Genomic DNA, 25,855 nt, shown 5'->3' with positions numbered 1-25,855 from the left:
AACTGTACCGTCCTTCTTGCAGACTACAACTATGGGTGATGTGAACGGGGACACAGACTCACGGATGACACCGGCCTCTAGTAGTTCTTGGAGGTGCTTTCTCACAGTGTCAATGTCTTGGGGATGGATGGGTCGGGCTCTATGTTTGAACAGTGTTTCGTCACTCAACTTTATCTGATGTTTGACTTTCTCAGTGTGGCCATAGTCGAGGTCATGCAGGGAGAAGACCTCAGGCATGGAGTTCAACAATTTCGAAATTTTCTCTTTCCAACTTGTAGGCAAAGGGGAGTCACCAAATTCAAAGGTAAGGTTGGCACAGGTAAGTGTTTCTTCCTCAGCTTTGACATCCAAACTCTGATGCTGCTGGTCGATGACCTTCTGAACTGCATGAATCTCTGCCAGCATAGCTTTAGGGGGGATTTTTATGTCAGTTTGCATTCCATTTCTTAGCAAAACTGACAATTTGGAGGGACGTTTACGGGGTAAGGTGTGCAAACAGTTTGCAATCAGCAAGCCACTTGGTAAAGGGACCGAAGGAGGCCCAAGAGTCACCCACTTCTCTGTGTAGGGGCCATGTAGGTGGACAAAGCTGTCCAAGACCACTGTGCTTCCTGCAGGCACAACTTCAGGGGAGTTTCCATTCAACTTCACATAACCCAGAGTCTCATTACTGGCTTGTCTCCACCTAGCTTCCAAAACTTTAAGTACTGTTTGGTAACCACGGAAGCTTGACTGAAAGTTAGCCGCATTTTCTTTAGCACACTTGCTGTAAAGCACATCTAAAGAATTGGTCCCAACTAGAATTTGGGAAAGACTTGTTAAATCTGGCACCACAAGGGCCAGGGTGGAGACTTCAACCTCAGTTCCTATGAATGCCTTGGGGAATTTCAGGGTTAACTCAATGTACCCCAGATACGGCACAGCCTGTCCGTTAGCTCCTTCTACCTCCAGCAAGTTTTCCAATGGCTTCAAGGGGAAGTCTGACAAATTTGATTCATAAAATGACTGAGGAATTGTGGTCACCTGCGACCCTGTGTCTAAAAGGCAATCTACTTCTCTCTCTCCAATGGTGACCTTGGCTGTGCATTTTATCCCCACTAGCCCCTTTGGCAAGCGTTTCAATGGTGGTACTCCATGGCTGCGCACATCAGATATCTGTTTGTAACATTCAGGGCGACAGTCTGAATGTCTGGTCTCCATATGCCCCCGCTACAGAGACCCTTTTCAGTTTAAAGGCAGGGCAGGCCTTCCATGCATAGAGTCCCATTGGCTTTGTTGCTCTCCTAACTTAAGTCGCTTCTCCTCGACTTTGGATGGATTTGCAGCATTCTCGCAATTGATGGCCAGGTGCCCATCTTCTCTGCACTGGAAACAGTACCAGGGTCGTGGTCTGTTAACCCTCAGCTGGCCCGTCCTGGTACTCCTGTCTGTTTCTGTTTCAAGCGGTCTCTGCATGTTAGAAGTTCGAGGCATCTTACGAGCAGCACTTTGAGTTTGCAGCTCCGCAACCTGACGCTGCAGCCTAGCTATTTCCGACTCTTCTGCATGGTTTTGTTTCAGTCCCTGGGTGACTGATGCTTTCACTACGGCTACTTGGATGCATAACTCTTCCACCATCTTCTTTAAAGCGGTCAACTCAGCCTTTTCAGAATTACTCTTTGGACTCTTCTGACCAGGAGACTGCTTTAAGGCAGTAACTTGAGCTTGGATTTCCACAATTTGTTTCTTAAGAAGACTGGTTTCGGAACTATCAGAGTTGGGCACATCACATGAACAGACTGACACTTGGTTAGAGACTGCCCATGACTTGGGGTAGGCATTATGGGGCTTTGTCATCCCAAGATGCTTCCTCATCCGTTCCTCTTTAGAGGCGTGTTTGTCTTCTTGGGTTCGAATAAGCACTGCTAATTCGGAAAAAATGGGTGGTTGGATTTCTCTTTTTTCAAGCTGAAGGTCAGCAATGAGACAATTGTCCCAACACCCTCTGCAGAATTGTTTCAAAAGGTAACGATCACGTTCACTTTCTGCTATGCCACCTCGCCTGATTGCTGCATTCAGAATTACTTGTAAGTGGTGCAGATAGTCTGATGGTTTCTCACTCTGATTCTGTAGAGTGCCCATGAGTTTGGCCAACAACTCATCTCCGTCTTCGACAGAACCATATACGGACTCTAACAGCTCAAGATACACAGCAGGTAGGGCTGGAGGGCGCACGTGTTTTACAATGTCGGCAGCTGGAGGTAAGAGACTGTCAAGGATTTTTCGTGTTCTGTGCAAGTCAGAGATGGAAGGATCATTTAACAAAAAGTCTACACTTGCACGCCAGGTGTCGAAATCTGGTTCGTTGGGGGGACGAGGAGACCTCCCTGAGAAAACCCTCAGATGGACTGAGGTTTGCTGGGACAGGGTAGCTTCGCTTGTTTTCACTATGTGTTCAACCACCATTCTCTGGACACTGGGTGGGTCCAAAATATTTGTGGGGAAAGCAGGGCAGGTTGTCACAGTAATATCATCAGTGATGGTTTCTGGAGAAGGGGGAGACACAAATGTAGTTTTATACTTGGTTGGGTTTTTAGGTTCTGAGCTTTGAGTTTCTGTTACTTTTAAATGAGTCAGGTTGGAAGTCCGGGAGCTACTTACTGGTGGTGGGATGATGGCCTCTGCACTCTGGGAGTCACTGCTAGAGCCATGGCAGCCCACATGTTGAGATTCTGCTGGATCTTGATTTGCAGAATGGGTTTCTCTGAGTTTCTCCAATTCCTCTTGAAGCACACTTTGGAAAGGCCTTCCACTCTCTTTGGCAATAGCCTTCAATTCCTCAAGATACCCTTCAGTGGCAGTGCAGCTAGAAGTTTGAGTGTAGACAGTAGCTAAGGCATGCACTTGGAAAGTTACACCTGGGCCAGAGAGACTCCCCAAAGTTAAGGGTGAGAAAGGGCACAAATTTTGGATTGCTGAGTTATGGTTATATTCTATGATGACACTTCTGTGAAACTTTGAAGCTGGATCATCAATGATAATATTACGGCTAATTGAACCATATCTCTGCAAGTGCATTTCCAGCTCATTGTCTACTTCCGTTAACATAAGGCCTCCGACTATGAGCGCATTTGCTACATTAACATTTTCCCGCTTCACAATTTCCATTGTAACGGTTGAAAATTTCAAAACTTATCTCTTGGTTTCCTAATTTCCCTTCTTGGTTTCTTTAACAGTTACCCTCGCTGCAAGAACTGGCTCCTGGCTGGCTCGCCAACTTTTTGTAGCACTTATGTAGCACGTGACACACGTGGCTTACAATCTAAGCATAAACCACTTTCTAATGCCTTGGACCAGATCAGAAGGCCACGTTCCCTCTTGAGCCGGCATTGCAGCGAGACAAGGGAAATAACCACAGAAGACTGGGTTATAGCTGAAAAGGTAAATAATTTTCTTTTGTATTTCTGTGTATTACTTATTTTTGTTGGAAAAAAAAAAAACAACAAAAAAACAAAAACAAAGTTTAAAAAAAAAATAAAATATTTCACAAAAGAACCTTAAACAACCGTGTTTCTTTTCCACATAAATGGTATAACTGGTTAACATTCAAAACTCAAATTACAGTTATATGACTCAATAACATTCGTGTTCCCTTTTTCAGAACAATTTCAATAAAAGATGGGGAAAACAAAAAAAATAAACAATAGTTTGGACAATAAATTTTGGGTAAAATATACAATGACACCCAAATCAGAGTTCTTTTTCAGCTAAATGTCTTTGATGGGAATGACTCAAGTAAATAAACAGGAGTTTAGCTCAGTTCAGTGTCTTTCATACATCTGTTTCAGTGTTCAGTTTAAAGAATACAGATACGCAAACTCAGAGATGCAAAAAGAAAAAAACAGTTATTGTCCACAGTTGTGATATTATCCAGGGAAAGGATAAAATGAATACGTGTGGTCCTACCACTTCGATGAACCACGAAATGTTGTCCAAGCTCAGGAAAAACCAGGTTGGCTCGCCAGTTTCTACCAATGTTGAGCACTCCTTGTTGGTGGCAGAAACAGTTTTTACTCAGAACTCCAAGAGACTCCTCATTTAATATCAAGGGATATATTGAAGGACAGGGAAAACAAAATAGAGAAAAGGGTGGAAAGAAAAAAAAAAACAAGAAAAAAAACCCAACCTTGCAAAGACAAGGCAGACAAATCACAAATAAATTACAATTAATTCCCATTTAACAACATTAACATTTCAAATGATCTCTTTCAACACAATAAATGTTTTAAATGCATAAATACACATTTCCAAACACTTATAAACACTTATTTCCTTGTGTTAACACATTTCCTTAACAGAAATATAACTATATTAACAAAGAACATCGTCTTGGAATGATGTATGTGCACTCGATTAGCTATAGCTCGTAGCACAGGAGCCCGCATGGTTAGCAAAACTCTACGTGAGCTACGTTGCACTCATTACCCTCATAAATTTAGCAAAAATACATAAACACTTTTAAACAGCAATCAACATTCAATTTATCACTTTACTCATATTTCCTAACATATTTCACAAATTTATACATCATAGTATCAATTAAAAACACTTAACTTCACAAAGACTGAAAAGTTACAAAAACCATAACTAAATATGGTAGCTTGTGAGCTCACTTACCAAGAATAAAATGACAACAATTTGAAATAATCTCTGATGAATCAAGGAAAATCTGTTTTATGCATTTTCCGTCAGATGAATCGGCTCATTTTCTCGTTCAATCTTTGGAGTTAATACAAACGCGATTAGAACTATTTAAACAACTTTTTCCTGTTAACGATGTCTTAACTATGAATCTCAATTATTAATCTAGTATTTCTCACTTACTTTCTCAACTTTAGAACTGCTACTAACACGCATCACTACTCCAGCGGCTATTTCACTTTATTACGTGACGAGAGACTGTTCACCTCTTAGTACTAGAGATGATGCAACCCACTAAGGGCGGAGCTATTCCTAATTGTTCAATTTAATTTCTTTTCTAGTTTGTGACATTTACTACATTTCTTCAGCAATATTTGATTACTAAACATTGAAATAATACAATAAAATATATTATATATGCATTATAATAATTCTTTTTTCTCTTTTACAGGTTTAATATGGGCTTTAGTAACCTTGGTTACAATTATTCAGCAGAAACAGAACAGATGATATCTGAAGCCCCGCGGGGGATTCTGTTACGTATGTTAAACTTGATTTGTAACTGCTGTGCAAGAGAACTCTTTCCAAGTATGTGGTGTTACAAGAGAGCCCAGATCAATATCTCAAAGATTTTCAGGAGATTTTAATAAAAAGACTTCTAGCATCAGTCTAACAACAGGATCTGACTGAAATCATAAAAAGGTGATGATACTTGCTCTTTGGGCAAAGTAAATGTGATTTAACAACCTGCACATCTTAGAGTTGGACAGGTTTAGAAACTTAACATGCCCCATTTTTTGTCCAAAGTGGGAATTTGTGCTTTTGGCAAATGTGTGATTTTATGGCAGCAGTGTTGATAGAGCAGTGTTAAGAATGATTTAGAGTCACTTTCAAAGCGAAATTACAGACTCGCTTTATATTAGGTGTCTTTAACTACTATGTAATAACATTAAAATACATACAATACTATGTACTTAATGTGTAACTACATGTTATTCTGCAGAATTATCACAAGATTCACCTATACTTCTACTTAGGTTAAAGTACGGGTAGGTTCTGGGTAGGGTTAGGGTTTAGAATAGGGTTAGGGTAAGGGTTGGGTTAGGTTTAGGATTTTAAGCATGTATTTTGCTGCAGTTCCTAAAATGTTATTGGTAAAATGACGAGTTGATTACTCCAACTCAGGCACTGTTTTTCCCTCGCTAAACCACGTTTACAGAGGCAGAATAATTGTATGAATGAACAGAGGCAGAGCTAGTCTATTAAAGAGATAGTTCATCTAAAAATGAAAATTAATTCATTATTTACTCACCCTCGTGTTTATCTAAACCAATATGACTTTCTTTTTCGGTACACAAAGGAAGTTTTTTTTTAAAACATTCTGTTCAGTAATATCATACAATGGCAGTGGATGGTGACCACCACTTCAAGCTTCAAAATGATGCAAAAGTATAATTCAGAACTCTAATGCCTCGTTCTGAAGACTAATGCTAAGATTTGGTGAGAAACAAACTAAAATCAAATGGATTTTTTAGTGAGAATCTTGATCGACCGTTGCTCTCCTATGCACGTTTACAAGTTGACGAGAGTAGTTCACGCAGCCATGGCTCGCGAGATGGGGTGCTAAAGTTTGGTGCAATCAGACCACTACAGTGATATTAACAACAAAAAACACAACACAGCTGAACACAAACCAGAGAACCAAACTTACAAAACATGTCCGAAGAGTTTGAATTCGAAGAATAGATGCATTTCTATGCCCCGCCTTATTTGTATAAACCGGAGTACTCGAAAATCGAACTGAGAGAGATTAAAGAGATGCACATACACAAAGAAGCCACAGTCAAACAGAGAGTACAGGAGACCACAGTTGAATGTTTAACTTACTGAAAGTGAATGGAAAGAATTGGAGGGAAAGGCGGAGGGTGCTGGTACTGTCACAAAACTCTGACTGAAGAGACAGAGACCTCAGCAAAACCTCAGTAGGTGTGACATTCTCAGCCAAAATCAAGTTTTTAGCCAGAAGTGTCCTATCTGCTTAAAACAAAACAACAGGTAATTAAATTTTTTATGCAATTTAAATAATTATACATATTATAATGATAAACATGCCAGAGTTTGTTATACTCATGCTCAGGGAGTGTTGTAGGCACCTGGGTCAGCTTAGGAGCATCGACTGTTGAGACCAGTATCTGATATGGGCTACATTTAAAATGTCATGTGAACAACCTTACAAAAAATCAGATTTGAGCAGAAAATCATATATGGGTCACATTCAGCTGTTGTGAATGTAGCCATAGTCTGTGAAAAGGGACCATTTCATTCAACTCCTGGAGGGCCCTGCTTTTACACACCTGCCTGTACTTTTCAAAGGTGATTAGGTTTGGAGCTAGGATGGTGGCCCTTCAGAAGCAGAGTTGAAAAGCCCAGAGTGTGGCCATATAAATCTAAATCTTTCAATTTAAGTAAATCACATTGATGAAGTGCTCTCTGTGAGGCCACCCGAACAAAACAAGAAGAAGAAAAAAAAAAATCTGCACTATTTAATTGCACTGTAATTGCACTTTTCTTCTTTGTAAAGGTTCATAATTTTGTTCATCTCTGGCAAGTAATCTCTGTTCTCAGGTTACTTTAAACCTTTGGTTACAAGGAGAAAGTTCATTATAAGGTTTCCATATAAAGTTTGCTTTCTGAAGGTTACAGTCTTCATTCTAAACCTCAGTTGACCTGTTCACAGATAAAGAATTGCCTCATTTATTGTGCTCAGCTGTGAAAAGCTGGTTAAAACTCTGTGCCTCCAAAAACAAAAATCAATGCATGACCCTGAACCATGAAAAAAAAAAAGTTAAAGAGTTAAAGTGATTTCTCTGCAAATTAAAGTTTGAAAACATGTGAGGATGCTCCAAGGTTGTGCAAGGTTGCTCCAAGACACATTAGTATTGATTTTGTGATTTGACTGCTCTTGTAGGGGTATATATGTTCTATGTCCTTTCTAAACATGTGCGCTCGTAGGTACAGTAGATGACAAAACATACAGTATACAGGTAATTGCACTCTTCAGAACATAGGTCGACAACAGAATATAAGTGCCTTATCTATTTTCTCCTTCAAATGACTGTAGTACCACTTATTCTTTTGGCAAGTCAGGCCAACTGTAGCATGCTAAAAGGTACTTGTGCTACAGTATATTGAGTATTATATCCAGAATCTATTTTCAGCATAACGGTATATAAGCCATAAAGCATACTGTAGCCATTCAGATTGGCATTGTTAACTAGGCAGACAACAATGAGCATGTTTACATGCACTTAAGTAAACAGTTTATTCCAGGGTTTTTGCAGTAAGCGGCATTCTGAAACATCATGCAAACAAGAACCACAATTTCCTTACGCTGTTTAAGGCATGAAGAAAAAACAGTTTAACACACCTAGGTTTCTCCTGGAGAACCAACACGTTCTCACTCCCAAGGCATGTGCAAGAGCCCAGCGCGTCAATCTACAGACACCCTCTGGCGTCAGTTTTATGACGCATCTGCCTTCTTCTCAATGAGAATCCTTTGATGTCAACTGACTGACACGATGGGCATTAGAATTTAAGCATCGTTTAATTATATGTCGGGGTAAAATTTTGTCAAAGTGACATATGTTGGGGGAATGATCTTCATTTAATTTGAAATCAGCAGCATTTATTCACAGTGGTTAATATTTAATCTGTTGTTTATCTGTCTATTTTATCTGTCTGTACACATCCTGCACTGCTGAAGTGAACCGTTTAATTCTGGGTGTATTCCGAGTCTTACAATCATTTTATGTGAAGAACAAACCTAAATGTAGGTTTTTAGTCACCGATCACGGTCACCCTGCATTCACCGTAACACATCCTGCACAAGTTTCATTATAACACATTAAAAAATGGCCGCCTCAAGCGTAATGACACGAGTTTGACATCAGAGACTCAGCGATTATGCCATTGGCTCTCGCGTGTCTTGTGACCGATTACAACAACCTCAAGTTCGGATGTACATGTATTTTTTGAATGAAACGTGCCAGTAGAATCAGGATGACACAGGATCAGGATGCCTTCACAGAGGGGGAATATTTTTACAGATTAAAACCTTCAGTTTCACTCTGCTACTCACACAATGCCATTATATGGTTTGGAATATTATTATAGTGCATTTTTTATAATGATCGTCACTGTACTTTTTCTGCTTGTTACGTCTTTTCTATTGTTGAAAACTGGTTAGGTTTAGGCATAAATGTGCAGTTGTGTGCTTAAAAATATCTATAATATGTATATGTGTAATGTATATCAAATTATGTATATCAAAGTTTCTCTTTCATGTTTTATATTGTTGATTATCAGTTACGTTTAGAAATGGGGTTGGGTTAGGGGATCTAAAATATTATATATGATTGTATAATGTAATATCACACTAATGTTTATTAGTATAATAAATCATTGAGGTTAAGCACACAGAATAATATTCAAATATTGATAATGGACTGCAAAGATTTCTCATTGAAAACAATGGAGTTTCTCACCACATCAATGAGAGGACGCCAGGGGGCACCTTTGGCGTCATCATGCAGACATTCTTCTGCACAAGCTGCAAAACGCAGTTTTGTGGTCATGGAAACACATAAGTGACATTCTTACAGGTTTTTGAGGAGTGCACATGTGCATGAACAGACCATGTAACAAAGTCATATGATGGAGCCCAAAAATAAGTAAACACAATGGAAAATATAGCCGTAAGCAGCAATGAATGGGGTTCAAGCGGTTTAAGACCTTTAAGCATATGCGTAAAAAGATATTATGTTTTATTGAGCAAGCATGTAACCACCTAGATCATTGATGGAATAGATCATTTACAGCCAATACAGGCAATTTGCTAAGGAAATACATGGTTTTTAAAGCTTTTTAAAGCTCATAGTGCCACCTATGGTCCAATCTCCATAAAAGTCTGCATGCTTATTTAGAATCATATGTCGCATCTGCTCACCTAATTTCGTGAGGTTCTAAGTTTTTGTTTAGGAATTATGGGCTTATTTGTACACTTTACCACACCTATTTTCTAAATGACACTGTTATAGCTACACAAAGGGTAAAGTTCAACATTTTGTTTGATAATTATTGTCCAGAGAATTGTACTATATTGGTTTTATTGAGGTTGAGCGAAAAACCTAGGACTAGTTCACAAAAGTAAGTTTTTTACATAATTGTGAATATTTAATGAACAGTTTGATTGACAGCAGTGCTTCTTGAGGCAAAGTTGTTCAGTATGAGGAGATCTAACAAATGATATGAATTATAGCTGCATCCCAATTCAGAGGCTGCATCCTTCAAAGGTCGCATTCGAAGGCCGATTGCGTCACTGCTGCGCGACAAAGGCTGTCCCAATTCGAAGGCTCCTTCAAATGCGGCCTCCAAATGCATCCTTCGTTTCCCGTGAAATGAAGGATACAACAGATGGATCCTTCGCGGCCTTGCCTACCCCAGAATTCATTACACGCCAGTGACTACAGGAATTTTTTGAGAGAAATTGCCGAATGATACTTTTAAATGTAAGTATTGGGTTTCAACTTACTCAAATATCTAATGATGCAAAAAAAAAAAAAAAAAAAAAACTTTAAAGTGGTTCAAATGTTGACATATTTTACTAAGATGCGATTATATATAGTTTATACTCTTTATTATATACAGAAATGGGCCATGGTGAAAATATTTAGACAGTTTGTGAACCCTGTTTTGTTTTCAGACAGTTTAATATAACTTTCAAAAAAGTCCAATACAAACATTACAGTCACTCGAAGGCTGTCACAGTAGTAAGGCGACAAGAACAGTCCTCCGTAGGCTAGACTGTCCCAATTAACAATGCTCAGTCTGACCTTCGTGGTCTTCGAAGGCGTGGCCTTTGAAGTCCGAGTCCTTCGAAGGATGCAGCCTTTGAACTGGGACACAGCCATTGTGTGTATGTGTGAAACACCACGTGATTACTGAGGCATAAAACTCGTTAGCGCCACTCGGTGTCCGATTTCTTTCAAATTTCTCACAGACCTCTAGGGCCAGGGTCGAACAGGCCCACCAAGTTTTGCACCGATCGGCCTCTGTTAACCTTGTCTAATAGGTGCTCAAACTTCATTGGCCGATGGTGGCCATGTTTTTTGAGATACGCCAATGTTCTCATATACAGGCACGGCACCTTGGACAAAGACACTGCATGCAGATTTTCAACTCAATCAGATTAACGGTTGTGTAGTTAGATCTGTTTTCATGTTTTTTTCCTGTTATAGCGCCAACAAGTGGCCAAACTCTGTGTTTTTTTTTTTTTTTACTGTGACCTCAGATTGATACACGTGTACAGAATTTGGTGAAAATATCTCATTTTGTTCTGGCGTTATATCCATTTTAGTAAAAATGGCCTGCTCTTTTCGAACGTTATGGCACCCCTTAGCAACCGTGAGTCGAAATGTTTTATAATTATTGATAATCAGACTCCAAAGTATATTTCTACACTGGTTTGGTTCCGATCAGGCGAAAAACCTAGGACTAGTTCGCAAAAGTAGGTTTTTAACATTATCTGAAATATTTACCAAACGGTTTGACAGACACCAATGCTTCTTGAGGCAAAGTTGTTTAGAATGAGACGAGCTATCAGGTGATGTATATTTCTTGTGTTTTTTCACAACACTGCATTATATACAACCAATAACACCTAACACCAGCAACACCTAGTGGCCGATTTTTTTTTTTAACTTTGCACAACCTTCTCAGACCAAAAGTCAAATACGTCCACCAAGTTTCCTTCCGATCGGTCATTGTTAACCTTGTGTAATAGCTGCTGAAATTTGATTGGCCAATGGCGGCCATGTTTTTCAACATACGTGAATGTCCATATAGACAATGATGGCAGCTGAGACAAAGACAATGTATGCAAATTTTGAAATCAATAGGATTACTGGTTTCATAGTTACAGACAATTTCATGTTTTTTTGGTATTATAGTGCCACCATGTGGCAAAACCACGCCAACTTTTCTGGGTGATCAAAGATTGACCTCTTACATAAGCATGCCAAGGTTGGTGAAGATATCTAATTTCCTTCAAGAGTTATAGCCATTTACGTAAAATTGGCCACTCCTGCTTCCGATGTTTTCGCATACCGTAACTAACTCGAGTCGAAAGTTAAAACTTTTTTTGATAACTTTTCATATTGAGACTCCATAGAATCGTTTGGCACTGGTTTGGTCTATGACAAACGGTCTAGGAATTATGAGCAATTTCGCGTTTTTGATCGCTGTAGCACCCCCTATTGACCGATTTGGCCGAGTCCGTGTTTCTGAGTAGTGAGCAATACTACTACTATCTGACCAAGTTTCAAGTCTCTAGGCCTTACGGTACACTCTGCCCAATCAGTTTTATGGCGGAATAATAATAATAATACAAATCTTAACAATTACAATAGGGTTTCGGCGTTAAGCGCTTGAACACCTAATAATAATCTTAACAATTACAATAGGGTTTCAGCGCTAAGCGCTTGAACCTCTAATAATAATTATAATAATAATAATAAAAATCTTAACAATTACAATAGGGTTTCAGCGCTAAGCGCTAAAACCCCTAATAGTAATAATAATAATAATACAAATCTTACAAATTACAATAGGGTTTCAGCGCTAAGCGATTGAACCCCTAATAATTCAAAATTTCTTGGTGTACAGTGGGAAAAGCACATACGCTACACACTTTACATTTATACACACCAATGTAAAATATCAATGGTACCTCATGTTTGCGTGTATGCGATTGTACATTGAGGGAATCCCAGAGTGTAACGAGTCAGAGGCAGACACCGAATGAATATCCATGTGCAGAGTTTAATGTAATCGTAGTTAAAGAGGCAAAACCAGGTAAGCAATCCAATCAAAGTAACAAATCAAAGATGGTAAACAAAGGGATAATCCAAGGGACAGGCAATAATCAACACAGGCTGGCAGTAGATAAAGATAACGCTCAGAAATGCAAGACAACGGGTGAATTGGCAAGACTTCGCAATGAAGTGAAGTTTGAGCAGGGATTATATACACAGTGACTTGATGAATGAATGGCAATCAGGTGTGAGAGTCAATGGCGGGAGGAAGGGGGTTCTGGGAAATGTAGTCCGGTTATGGGTTAATACTCTGGGGAAGGAGATCTTGTGTGAACAGATTGGGAAGATGTGACAGTACTCCTCCTTTGAGGACCCCCTTTAGAGCATCTGGGGGTCTGCCCCGGGGCCTGGGGGCAGGGCATTCAGGATGGGCTAGGTGAAATTCTGAGATGAGGGAGGGGTCCAGAATGTCTTCCAATGAGACCTAAGACTGTTCCTCAGGTCCATAGCCCTCCCAGTCTACCAGATATTGTAGGACTCTGCCCCGGCGTTGAGAGTCAAGGAGAGTGTTGACTTGGTAGGCAATCTCTCCATCGAGGTCAAGGAAGGAGCAGGAAGGTTGTCAGTGGGGGCACTGGCAGACTCGGCCACAGGTTTGAGGAGAGACACATGGAAAGTAGGAGAGATGCGGTAGTGAGGAGGCAGTTGAGTTTGTAACATACAGGATGATCTTGAACAGGCCAACATACCTTGGGGAGAGTTTTTTGCAGGGTAGGTGCCAGAGCATGTGAGCGAAGCATGTGGTGTGACACTCCGCTCAATAACCCGCTCCATTGAGTTTTCGCTCAAATCCCGCTCAGACATTAAATTTCTCTGTAGTATACTTGGTTCCAAACATGCAGGGGGTAGTTACAGTGGCCCAAGCAACTGCCCCTTTGCCCACATGGGCTGAGGTGCCCCTCTGGGTGAAATATATACACTATAGGCCGACATTTATTAAATTATCAAATGATTAGTAATGTACACATCTGAAATTATGTGATTGTATTGTTTATTAGTATACACATTCTCGCTGTTTATTTTGGACTGGTTTACAACTGCTGTTAGATAATCGGGTCAACCAGATCTTCCTTATCATTTGTAATCAGTCAAATATTTCTCTGTTAGCACATATGTCATTGAACATCTTCAAATAATGGCTTAAAAAATTTCAGTTCTAAATTACATTTATTTACTTTAAACAAGTCTTCAAACATGCCTCTACAAATGATAAAACATATGTGCGGTGGCACGGAAATGCTTTTCAGTTTAAACTGGACCCGAGTGATACAACCATCCCAGAAAACCACAATCTTTTAAACTTTAAAGTCTGTTCGAGTCCTTTATGGCAATAATGAAAACATGGACTGATACCAGGAAAAATATTGCAGGTAAAAGTGAAATTCAGAATTGTTTTTCAGTAGTCTCCACGGAATGATTATATTATAGATTTGATACATTAATATATTGCTGATTTAATGCTATCAGACTTTGGGTCTGTAAATTAAAATGAGCAATTTATCATCCTAATTTTGAGTTCAGTTTTGGTGAAGGGTGTATGAAGTTATCCAGAAAACAGCAGTTAATGTTTTTCTTTTTTTCAGTGTTGTTGCTTTATTAATATTCCCTACAATTTTATATGTATGAATCATATGCAATCTAAAGGACTGTGGTTATTTATATAATAATTATTATATTAGTAGATAGCATGTGCCCCCTTTGTTTTTCCTTAATATTTTTAGAGCATTATAAAGTGAATCTGGACTTTATATGCATCAAACGATCATGTCTTGTGCATGCACTCTTTATATGTACAGAAAGGTTTAACCATGGATTTAACAATTTAAAATGTTTTTGTCCTGCATAAAGTGAGATTTTTTTCCAATATATATATATTACATGAAATCATGTTTAATGATCCTAAAACAAATACAAATAATTTAATTCACAAATTACACTGCCTTTTTTTTTCTAATGTACAATCATTTATAGCTTTTTTTTCTCTGCACATGAATGCAGAAAGGGATGTCGGAAGATGTTATCTGCAAACACAAATCTAGATTCATTTTTTAAAATTTCACTTCTCGTTAAGGTGTGGATTTGCTTTGGGAAACTGACCAGCAGTTATGAGCAACTTTATCCCGAAGCAGAAATCGAAAGCTGGTCAATTAAGTGAGATAATTCCGCTATGCGAGAGCGGAACTCTTTACCAATCATATGCTCAATTGTACAATAGAGGCATGAAAGCAGAATGCTCCGCCTGCAAATTAGGACACACTGATCCGCAAGATCATGCATGTTTATTGGTTTTGTGTGTGTGTAAGCCGGGATTCAAGGCAAAATGCTTTGCCAATATACAGTATTATTAAGCTTACATATTCAGTTGAGGGTGCTCTAACATTCGCAACCCCACAGAACCGGGCGTGCATCTAACTGGCAGCTGCACTGACATGATAGCAAAACAACAAGATACCTTACTTATCTATTAATTTATTATCGAAAAGTAGTGTAGCTTACTAGCTCACCTTTTGCTGCACTACATCGTGTAGCACATCCTCATGCTCTCTGGCAATGTGATGCATACGATTCCAAAAGGAATATTTGCTAATTCTCACGGTCTCTCCACACTCTCTTTCGATTTCTTCACTCTTAGCTTTGATTACTACGTTGCATTTATTTAGGTTATAAGGTTTGCAACTTCACAAAAACAATGTTAGACCTCCATAACCTCAGGCGTATTGCTTATTTAGCAAATTCCCAAACCAGCATATCACGAAGCACATACTGGGTTGAGCGAGTGGCACTGAACAGCCTGAGAGAGCGGAGCAGAATCTTCAAAAAGGCACTCTCCACTCAGGTGGAATTATCACCGCTCCACTCAATGCTCCACTCCACTCACATGCTCTGGTAGCTGCAGGCAGAGGTCTCGGGTGGACAGCTACACTCATTGGCCTGGACGGTGAGTGGGGAAGGGTCGACGATGTCGGTCAGCATATATCTTCTGTTGATGGACGGCTCTCTGTAGGTGAACATGGGTGGACTCCCAGACTTGGTTGCTGCGCTGCATCCAGTGATTAACCGCAGGTAACTCCGATGGTTCTCCCGACCAGGGGAAGAGCGGAGGTCAATATCCCATGATATACTGAAAAGGGGTCAAACCAGTAGAGGAACTGTGAAGGGAGTTCGCATACTCTGCCCAAATGAGAAATCAACACCAATCTTACTGGTTAGAGAGACAGAAGGTGTGAAGATATTGACCTACTTCTTGGTTGATGTGTTCAGTCTGGCCATTCGACTGAGGATGATAACCGGAAGTCAGGCTGACGTTGACATTCAGAAGCTTGCAGAATTCTCTTCAGATCCGCGAGGTGAATTGAGGTCCTCTGCCCTAGACGATGTCATCTGGCAAACTGTAGAGCCTAAATACTTGGTGGAAGATTGTCTCAGCCATCTCTAGAGTGGAAGGCAGTTTCTTAAGTGGGACGAGACGGAAGGCTTTGGAGAACCTATCCACCACCACCATGATAGTGGTGTTACCCTGAGACACATTTATGTCAGTGAGGAAATCTACGGCAATGTGAGACCAGGGATGTTGTGGGATGGGTAAGGGTGGAGGAGTCCTGCTGGAAGAAGTCTGGAGGATTTAGCTTGGGCACAGATAGAGCACCCCTTTACATGCTGGGCAACATCTTGGGATAGGGAAGGCCACCAGAACTTATTCTGAACCAGTTGTGTGGTGCGGTTCTCACCTGGGTGACCAGAGCTCAAGGAGGTATGGACCCATTGCATGATTTGAGGATGGAGTTTGGTAGGAATGTAGATACGGTCTCTAGGGCAATTGGGTGGGGGTTGTTCCGTCAGCGTGGCTTGTTCGATGTCCTTCATGATGTCCCACTGGACAGGAGCAGCGATAACTGATTTGGGCAGGATGGTCAGAGGGGATCAGGAGATTCAGGTGAATAAATCTGAGAGAGGGCATCACGTTTAGTGTTCATTGATACAGGATGGTACGTCACCGAGAAGTTGAATTTAAGAACAGAGCCCAATGAGCTTGTCTAGGGTTGAGTCATTTGGCAGAGTGTAAATACTCCAGATTGCGATGATCAGTGAGGAAGGTGAACGGGTGTTGGGAACCCACTAACCAATGGTGCCATTCTTCAAGCGCATCCTTCATGGCCAGAAGCTCATGGTTCCTCATGCCATAGATTTGTTCTGTTAAGTTGAGTTTGCGAGAGTGAAAGCACAAGGATACATCTTGGCTGGGTTACCATGTCATTGGGAAAGAATCGCTCCAATCCCAATGTTAGAGGCATCCACCTCCACTATGAAAGGCATGGAAGGATCAAGATGATGGAGTACAGGTGCAGTGGTGAATCTTACTTTAAGATCCTGGAAGGCCCTTATGGCCGGAGAAGTCCACTGAAGAGTTTTAGGTTTTCCTTTGAGGAGAGAGGTGAGAGGGGCTGCTATGGTGCTGAAGTTACGAATTAATCACCTGTAGAAGTTAGCAAAGCCCAGGAAACATTGGAGTTCTTTGGTTGAACCCAGTCGAGGCCAGTTCTTGATGGCATCAACTTTGAGACTGTCCATGTGGGCCCCCTCATGGCTGATCATGTAACCCAGAAAAGATGTGGTGGAGACATGGAACTCACACTTATCTTTGAGGCGTTGGAGTACTTGGCGTATGTGCTGAATGTGTGCTTCAAGGGAAGGGGAGAAAACCAAGATTTTGTCGATGTAAACTACAACGCTTCGGTGCAGAAGGTCCCGAAAGATCTCATTCATGAAGGATTGGAAGATGGAAGGCGAGTTGGCAAGGCCATAAGGAATGACCCAGTATTCATAGTGCCCTGAATGAAGGCAGTTTTCCACTCGTCCCCCTCCTTGATGCGAATGAAGTTGTAAGCATGACACAAATCAAGTTTGGTAAAGACCTTGGCATCCTGTAGTTGTTCGAGTGCCGCAGGCACTAGCGGTAGAGGATAGGGAAACTTGATGGTGATGGCATTTAAGCCTCTATAGTCTATACAGGGATGGAGTCCGCCATCTTTCTTGGTCACAAAGAAGAAGCCAGCTGCCGCAGGTGAAGTAGAGGGTTGGATGAAACCCATCTGAAGTGCATCATCGATGTAATCCTCCATGGCCTGTGTCTCGGGGATCGACGGGATAGATATGGCTCTCAGGGGGTTGTGTGCCTGGAAGGAGGTCGATAGCACAATCAGTAGAGCGGTGAGGGGGTAACTGAGTGGCCTTAGCTTTACTAAACACGGGCAGGAAGTCTTGGTAGGCTGTCAGGATGGTGGGTTGCACAGAGGACTCAGCGGGGTTGATGTGAGTGGTCTGAAGGGAAACGGGTTCCACCGAACGTAGGCAGGAGGTAAAACAAGAGGTCCCCCACTGGATGATCTCTCCATCAGTCCAAGAAATGTGAGGATTGTGTTTAGCGAGCCAGGGGTACCCAAGGATGAGAGGGTTCTTGGGAGTGTTGGTGACGAATAGTTGTAGTGTTTCATGATGAAGAGCTCCAATTTGCACAGAGACGGGTTGAGTGACGTGAAGCTCTGTTCCAGCATGAAGAGGGCGACCATCTAGCACTGTAACAGAGAGAGAAGGCAAACAAGGGGCAGTATCCAGAGATAACAGATTGCAGAGATCAGAGTCAATCAAATTGCCTGTAGCCCCAGATTCGATAAGAGCTTTGACAGAAATAGAATTCTGACTGGAACAGAGTTTTACCTCAACTAGTAAATTTCTATTTTCCAACAGATAAGACTTATCAGTACTCACCAAAGTATTAGTGGGTAGTGAGGAACATGAGGGGCAGGAGGAGAGGAAATGGCCAGGTTCTCCACAGTACAGGCACAGTTTGTAATGGATGCGTCTTTGACGTTCCTCTCTTGACAAACAAGAGCAACCCAAATGCATAGGCTCGTGTTGAGGCATTGTTATGGCAGGTAGTAGAGGAGGTGAAGACAGGGTAGCTGGAGTGCGGCTCCACTTCAAATTGTCCAGTTTGATGGAGAGGGTAATAAACTGGTCGAGAGAAAGCTTTTCGTCTCTGTTGGCCATCTCTACCTGAAGTTGATGCGTGAGTCCGTTGCGGTAGATAGTTTTGAGTGGTGCATCAGCCCATCCAGTTTGCGCTGTGAGAGTACAGAATACGAGTGCGTAGTCAGTTGCGGTTGAACTCCCTTGTGTAAAGCGAATGATGCGATCACACACATCTTCGCCATCCACTGGATTCTGGAAAACACTCTTGAATTGGGAAAAGAAAGCTTCAAGAGAGTTACGCATCTCGCTATTCCAATTCCATACTGCCGTAGCCCAGTCCAGTGCTCGAACTGTGAGCAAGAAGGTGATAAAGGCCACCTTAGACTCCTCAGTGGGGAAACAGGAGGAAGCTTAAGTGATATAGATGCTACATTGTAACAAAAAACCATCACACTGACCTGGCATGCCATTGAATCTCTCTGGGAGAGTGAGATGAGGGGCTCGGAGATTCGGCTGATGCGAAGAGGCTTCTGAGGGAGTTGTTAACGATGGTGTGAGGGCTGGATTTGTAGTTGGTGCTGGAGACCTGGCTGGGCCAACGCTTTTATGAGTGTCGAATGGCCCTTTGGGGACAAGTCGACTGCCCAAAAGATAGAGACAGTCTAGCCCAGTCGTGGCCCTTATCCTCTCTTTTTTTTCTCTCCCCAAAAAAAGAGTGAAAGTTGTTAACCGACTGGGGCCACCAGGTCTACGTCGGGGGGGTGTCACTCCCAAGGGGACCACACCCTGCCCGGGGGGAGGGGGGTGTATTTTGAGTGGAAATACATCACATGGTCTTGCCGAGCTTTATCAGAAGTATGTCATGTGGAGAAGTCCCATGGTAGGTCCTACCCTATGGGGGAGGAGTTTCTACAAACATGGTGACTGAGGCAGAGGGACCTCTGCCCAAGGAAGACGCAGTTTACCAACAGGGAAATGAATTAGCAGAAGATATACGTCGCATGGGGTTACCTATGGGGAATCAACACATACGGAGCACCTACCCCAGTACAGGGCTTAGTTAGCACATGTACTGAGCCGGCAGCGTGTTTCTCTGCAAACTCATTTACCACAGGTCTCGGAGGAAGTCATCCAGGGAACACAGTTTGTGAACAGTACTGGGAGTCAACAGCGCATGTTTTCAGCTCAAGGGAGGCGAAAGGCACTATGCGCAAATGATACACCCAGCCAGCTGTCCCGGACTTACCTGCTTGTGCCTGCCACTACTCGGGACGAAACCGGTTCCACCCGGAGATTGTAGAACCTCGCAAAGGTGTTGGATGTTGCCCAGCCTGCTGCTCTGCAAATGTCTGTTAGAGAGGTGCCACTGGTCAAAGCCCAGGAGGCTGCCACACTCCTGGTAGAATGGGCTCGTAGCCCTGCTAGGGGTGGCATGTCCTGAGCGTGATATGCCATTGCTATGGCGTCAATGAGCCAGTGGGCAATCTTCTGCTTGGAGACAGTGCTTCCTTTCTGCTGTCCACCAAAGCAGACAAAAAGCTGCTCAGAGACTCTAAAGCTCTGCGTGCGATCCAAATAGATGCGTAAAGCGTGCACCGGACACAGCAATATCAGGGCTGGGTCTGCCTCCCCCTTGGGCAGCACTTGCAGGTTCACCACCTGTCTCTCATGACAGCACGTCCACTGCAGTGTTGAGATCACCCAGGATGTGAGTGGCTCGCAGCGACTTGAGGTGCTGCTGACTCCAGAGGAGGAGACGGCGGGCGAGTTGTGACATACAACGGGAGCGTAAACCACCTTGACGGTTGATGTATGCCACTGTTGCCATGTTGTCTGTCCGAACTAACATATGCTTGCCCTGAATCAATGGCCAAAACCTCCGCAAGGTAAGCAGAATTGCCAACAACTCGAGGCAGTTGATATGCCAACATAGCCGCGGGCCCGTCCAGGAGCCGGCAGCTGCGTGCCCGTTGCATATAGCGCCCCAGCCCATTTTGGAGGCTGAAGAGGCAGTGACAGACCGGCATGATGGCCACGCGATGTGTTCCGTGGCACCATGCCCATCTTGGGACTCGAGTCTGGAGCCAGTGCTGAAGCGGTCTCATATGCATCAACCCGAGCGGAGTGGCCACCGCTGAGGATGCCATATGCCCCAGGAGCCTCTGAAACAGTTTCAGTGGGACCGCTGTCTTCTGTCTGAACGCCTTCAAACAGGTCAGCACTGACTGTGCACGCCCGTTCGTGAGGCACGCCATCATCGAGACTGAGTCCAACTCCAAGCTGAGAAAAGAGATGCTCTGAACCGGGAGGAGCTTGCTCTTTCCCCAGTTGACCCGAAGCCCTAGTTGGATGAGGTGCGAGAGCACCAGGTCCCTGTGTGCACACAACACATCCCGAGAGTGAGCTAGGATTAGCCAATGATGGGAATGCCCACTTCCCTTAACAGAGCAATGGCTGCCTCTGCGACCTTCGTGAAGACGCAAGGGGACAAGGACAGGCCAAAAGGGAGGACCTTGTACTGATACGCCCGACCCTCGAATGCAAACCACAGGAAGGGTCTGTGTCGAGGTAGATTCGAGACGTGGAAGTACGAGTCCTTCAGGTCTACCGCTACGAACCAATCTTGATGCCAGACACTCGCTAGAATGCGTTTTTGCATCAGCATCTTGAACGGGAGTCTGTGTAAAGCCCGGTTCATTACTTGCAGATCCAAGATTGGCCGCAACACACCGCCTTTCTTCGGTACAATGAAGTAGGGGCTGTAAAACCCCTTCTTCATCTCGGACAGAGGAACAGGCTCTATCGCACCCTTCTGTAGGAGGGTAACGATTTCCACGCGCAAGGTAGCGGTGTTCTCGCCCTTCACCGAGGTGAAGTGGACGCCGCTGAACCTGGGCGGACACCTGGCGAACTGAATCGCATAGCCGAGTTGGACGGTCCGGATCAGCCATCGCGACTTGTTGGAAAGCGCAAGCCACGCGTCCAATCCCCGGGCGAGGGGGACCAACGGGACAATCTTGTTGGATGTACCGGTGGGTGGGGCCTCGCGGCGGGGTGGAGCCTGAGGTGCCACATCGTGTCGTGGCCGTGCTGAGTTCAGGGACATCGAAGCACTTACCTGGCTCCTTGTGACCACCCCTGGAACAGCCTGTGATGGGGGAGGAAGAGGCCTGTCCTCGTGACCTGTGGAGACCGTCACATCAGGGGCGGATTTGTGTCACAGCTGGGCACGCAGGGGCGGGAAGACCGCCGCTGGAGCGCCAAACCTGCCAAAATGGAATGGTGGATGGTGGTCCTGCATCAATCCCAGGGCGGAACTACCCTCATGCAGTTCCTTTAGTGCCTTGGCTTGGTGGACTTGCAGGAGAGCCATGACACGCAGGGCGGAGGTGGCTTGTCCAGCAGCACCATAGGTTTGGCCATCAGGGAAGACGTAAACCTACAGGCCTTGGACGGGAGCTTTGGGTGCCCACTCCAGGTGGCGGCACTCTGGGGACATAGGTGCACCGCGAGTGCCTTATCCACTTGGGGGATCGCTGAATAGCCCTTGGCTGCCCCACCATTGAGGGTAGTGAGGGCGGGGGAGCTGAAAGATTGGGACCAGGCAGTTAAAGGTGCCTCCCATGACCTTATCAGCTCCTCGTGCAGTTCCGGGAAGAAAGGAACTGAGGCAGGGCGGGGCGTGGCTATGAGCGGCGGCGCGAGCCCAGGAACCAATCATCGAGCTGCGAGGGTTCAGGGGAGAGCGGAGGGTTCCACTCTAGCCCGACCCTCACGGCTGCCTGGGAAAGCATGTCCATCATCTTCGCGTCAGCCTGTGACTGGGCGACCGTACCCGAGGGGGGGAGCCCAACTGAGGCTTCCGCATCCGACTGGACGAGCCCGCTCTCCGATGCTGCGCTCGAGAGCTCATCACCTTCGTGGGTTCCAAACAAGAGGTCGAACTCGCCGTGAGACAAGCCAGCGGACTTATCTGGAAGCCCGATCGGGAAAGACGAGCGTGCTGGGGAATGGGAGGTCCGAGGGGGGATACCCGGTGGAGGTGGTCCCATTGGGGTCCCCAAATCACCCCCAGTGCTAGCCGTGCTGGCCTCATACCCATAGGTAGAAGGACCGCTGGAGTGGCTTGCTTTCTTACGAAGGTGAGCCGCGACCGCATCGTTGCCATGGACATGATCTCGCAATGAGTACATGACCCATCCACGAACACTGTCTCCGTGAGGGCAGCGCCCAGACATGAAAGACAGCGATCGTGACTGTCAGAAGGCGAGAGATAACGACCGCAACCAGGAATAACACACAAACGGAAAGGCATCTTTAAAAAGATGCGTCTTTAAAAAGATGTTCCGTGTGTGCCGCTCTTTTAGAGAAATATACTCTTTTTTAGAATATACTCTTTTATTTCTGCCGAAGCACCCAGGGGCATTCTCTGCAGTGCACCAGTGCAGAGGGGGGAGAAGCCGCTGAAATGCGCCGTCAGATCCAGCAGAGGTGAATGAACAGCTGTGGGAATTCAGCTCTGAGCATCAACCATTCGGCTCCGAAGAGAAAATCTGAATGAGTGGTTGCATACCAGCTCCTTTTATACCTGTATGTTCAGGGGAGTGGTATGCAAATACCACTCGCCAATTTTCATTGGCCTTTTCTCAAAGACCAGAGGTGTTTCGGGCTCCCAAGAGTGACCCCTAGTGTCGCTTCATCGACACAACATAGAGTGAGTGACAGATAGGGAACTGCTTACTGATGGAGACACATGTATATGGTATCAGGGGTGGACTGGGAAGAGAAATCGGCCCTGGATTTTACATACGTATAGGAGTAAAGAATACTCTGCTTATACTGTGCATGTAAACCGGAACGCTGCTTTCTTGCAAGATGCTGCTTTCTAGCAATAAGCCGCTTTCTGATGTCCATATAAACGTAGTCAATGAGTACTAAAAAAACTTACATTAGTCATTTTGGAGGATATGCAGTGTAGTAGGTGTTACACACTCTATGGAAATTTACAAGGTTTGACAGATCTTCAAGCATTTTACTTTTGTAATATTAGTCATTTTGGTGTTTAGGAATAATAATGTCTATCCATGTATCTGCTTATTCCTCACCATGACGGGCAAGTTTCTGATCAACAAATAAACGTCATTAATGTGTAAATGACAGCAATGTGCTTTCAAAAGATATTTCAAAAGATCAAGGAAAAATTTATTTCTCATGATTTGACCCCTCAAAGGAATATTAAAGGTTCATTAAAAGTTAAGCTCAATCAACAGCATTTTTGGTATAATGTTGATTACCACAAAAATACATTTTGATAAATTCCCTTCTTTCTTTAAAAAAGCAAAAATCTGGGTTACAGTGAGGCACTTACAATGGAACTGAATGGGGCCAGTTCTTAAATGTTAAAATACTCACTGTTTCAAAACTATAGCCACAAGACATAAACAATATGTGTGTTAACATGATTTAAGTGTGATAAAATCACTTACTAAATTTTTCTGTGTAAACTTTACAACTTCAATGCCATGATGACACAACACCATAAACCCTATAGCCCTTAAATAAAAATAATTATTTAAATAGCTTTACAGTTCAAATAATACACAAGTTTTAACAGAAGATTTAATGTAAGTGCTTTTATAAAATTATAAACTTCACATTTCTGCCTTTAGTTTAAACCCTTCAAAAATTGGCCCCAGTCACTTCAATTGTAAGTACCTCACTGTAACCTTGCTTTTTGCTTTTCTTAAAAGTAAAGGAGGGGCAAGTCAAAATTATTATAATTTTTTTGGTAATCAACATTATGCCACAAATGCTGCCGAATTAGCATTACTTGTATTGCACCGGAAGATTCCTTTAACAGTTGTTGCTTACAGTTGCTTAACATTGTCAATAATCAAATTCTCAGAACATTTTACCCAATTATGGCAGACCCATTCTCTATCATTTTTTTTTTTTTTTCTCACAGGAACATTCTTTATGGCTTGAGCAGAGAAACTCCACGCTTCTCTATCCTAAAGGATGCCCAGGAGGTACCTCAACACAGCAGTGTCAGCTTGTCCATGACACTCATATGCAGTGCAATCAGTTCAGCTGAGAAACTTGTCCAAAGCGGACTTGACCTGTTTAAGAACGACAGTGACATCCCACAATGACTTTAAATGAGACCTCACCTCAAGGTGTCTCAGTATTGCACAGACTCTTGGATCATCTGCCCAACATAGGAGGTTCAGAATCTGAAGTCACTTGAAACAGAGAACATCTCAGACTTAAGTGCACTATTAACCTGAGGTATCTGAAGGTACTTTCTTCAGTCAAGCGATAAGTCATTGTTTTCATCCCTCCATTGGTGTTTAAAAAACTGGTTCTGCACCATGGAAAAATACATCATATGGGGTCACCGACAGGGAACCACCACATATGGATCACATATCCCAGTACAGGGGTTGACCTGACAGGGCATACTTACATGAGTACTGGGCTTGGCATCAAATTCCTCCATTGAATTTGCCTGCCGCAGGGTGCTGGGGGAGGAAAGACATCCAGGGTTCACCGATCCTGGGAACTCACGTGGACAAAAAAAGTGCACATTATCCCCTCGGGGAGGGGAAAGACACTGTGTGCAAGCGGTACACCAGGCCAACTGCCCACATACTTACCTGTTCATACCTGCTAACACATGGGACAAAACTAGCCTGCTGCTCTACAGCTGTCTGAGAGGCGCCGTTTGCCTGGGCAAGGAGAATGCCACACTCCTAGTGGAGTGTGCTTGTACTCCCAGGGGGGACAACGTGCCCTGGGCCTGGTATGCCAAAGCGATGGCATCCACGATCCAGTGGGCAATCCTCTGTTTGGAGACAGCCGTCCCCTTCTGCTGTCCCCCAAAACAGACAAATAGCTACTCAAAGTGTCTAAAGCTTTCTGTGTGGTCCAAGTAAACACGCAAAGTGCGAACCAGACACAGCAACGACAAGGCTGGGTCTGCCTCCTCCCGGGGCAGCTCTTGCAGGTTCACCACCTGATCCCTAAAAGGGGTAGTGGGAACCTTGGGCACATAGCCCGGCGGGGTCTCAGGATCACGTGAGAGTATGCCGGACCAAACTCTAGACACATATCACTGACAGAGAATGCCTGCAGGTCCCCAACCCTCTTCATGGAAGTTAGCACAGTCAGGAGGGCTGTCTTCAATGAGAGGGCCTTTAGCTCGACTGACTCCAGGGGCTCAAACGGGCTCTCTGTAGGCCCAGCAGGACTACAGAGAGATCCCACGAGGGAAC

The 25,855-nt window shown here is 43.6% G+C and overlaps 1 protein-coding gene across 1 annotated transcript in view; it reads left to right on the top strand.

Moving 5' to 3' along the window:
• Positions 1 to 24,733, top strand: part of LOC127425860 (inactive N-acetylated-alpha-linked acidic dipeptidase-like protein 2) — a 492,025-nt gene extending 467,292 nt beyond the window's left edge. The window contains exons 19-22 of the mRNA XM_051672151.1: positions 279 to 319; positions 15,616 to 15,674; positions 15,873 to 15,995; positions 24,547 to 24,733. Of these exons, the coding sequence (XP_051528111.1) occupies positions 279 to 319; positions 15,616 to 15,674; positions 15,873 to 15,995; positions 24,547 to 24,733 (410 nt within the window). The remainder of the gene's footprint in view (positions 1 to 278; positions 320 to 15,615; positions 15,675 to 15,872; positions 15,996 to 24,546) is intronic.
• Positions 24,734 to 25,855: the final 1,122 nt, after the last annotated feature.

The sequence above is a fragment of the Myxocyprinus asiaticus genome, chromosome 35 (genome assembly GCF_019703515.2).
Source record: "Myxocyprinus asiaticus isolate MX2 ecotype Aquarium Trade chromosome 35, UBuf_Myxa_2, whole genome shotgun sequence".
Taxonomy (NCBI): Eukaryota; Metazoa; Chordata; class Actinopteri; order Cypriniformes; family Catostomidae; genus Myxocyprinus; species Myxocyprinus asiaticus.
Note: the sequence above shows the minus strand (reverse complement) of the source record. Positions and strands in the feature narration are given on the sequence as shown.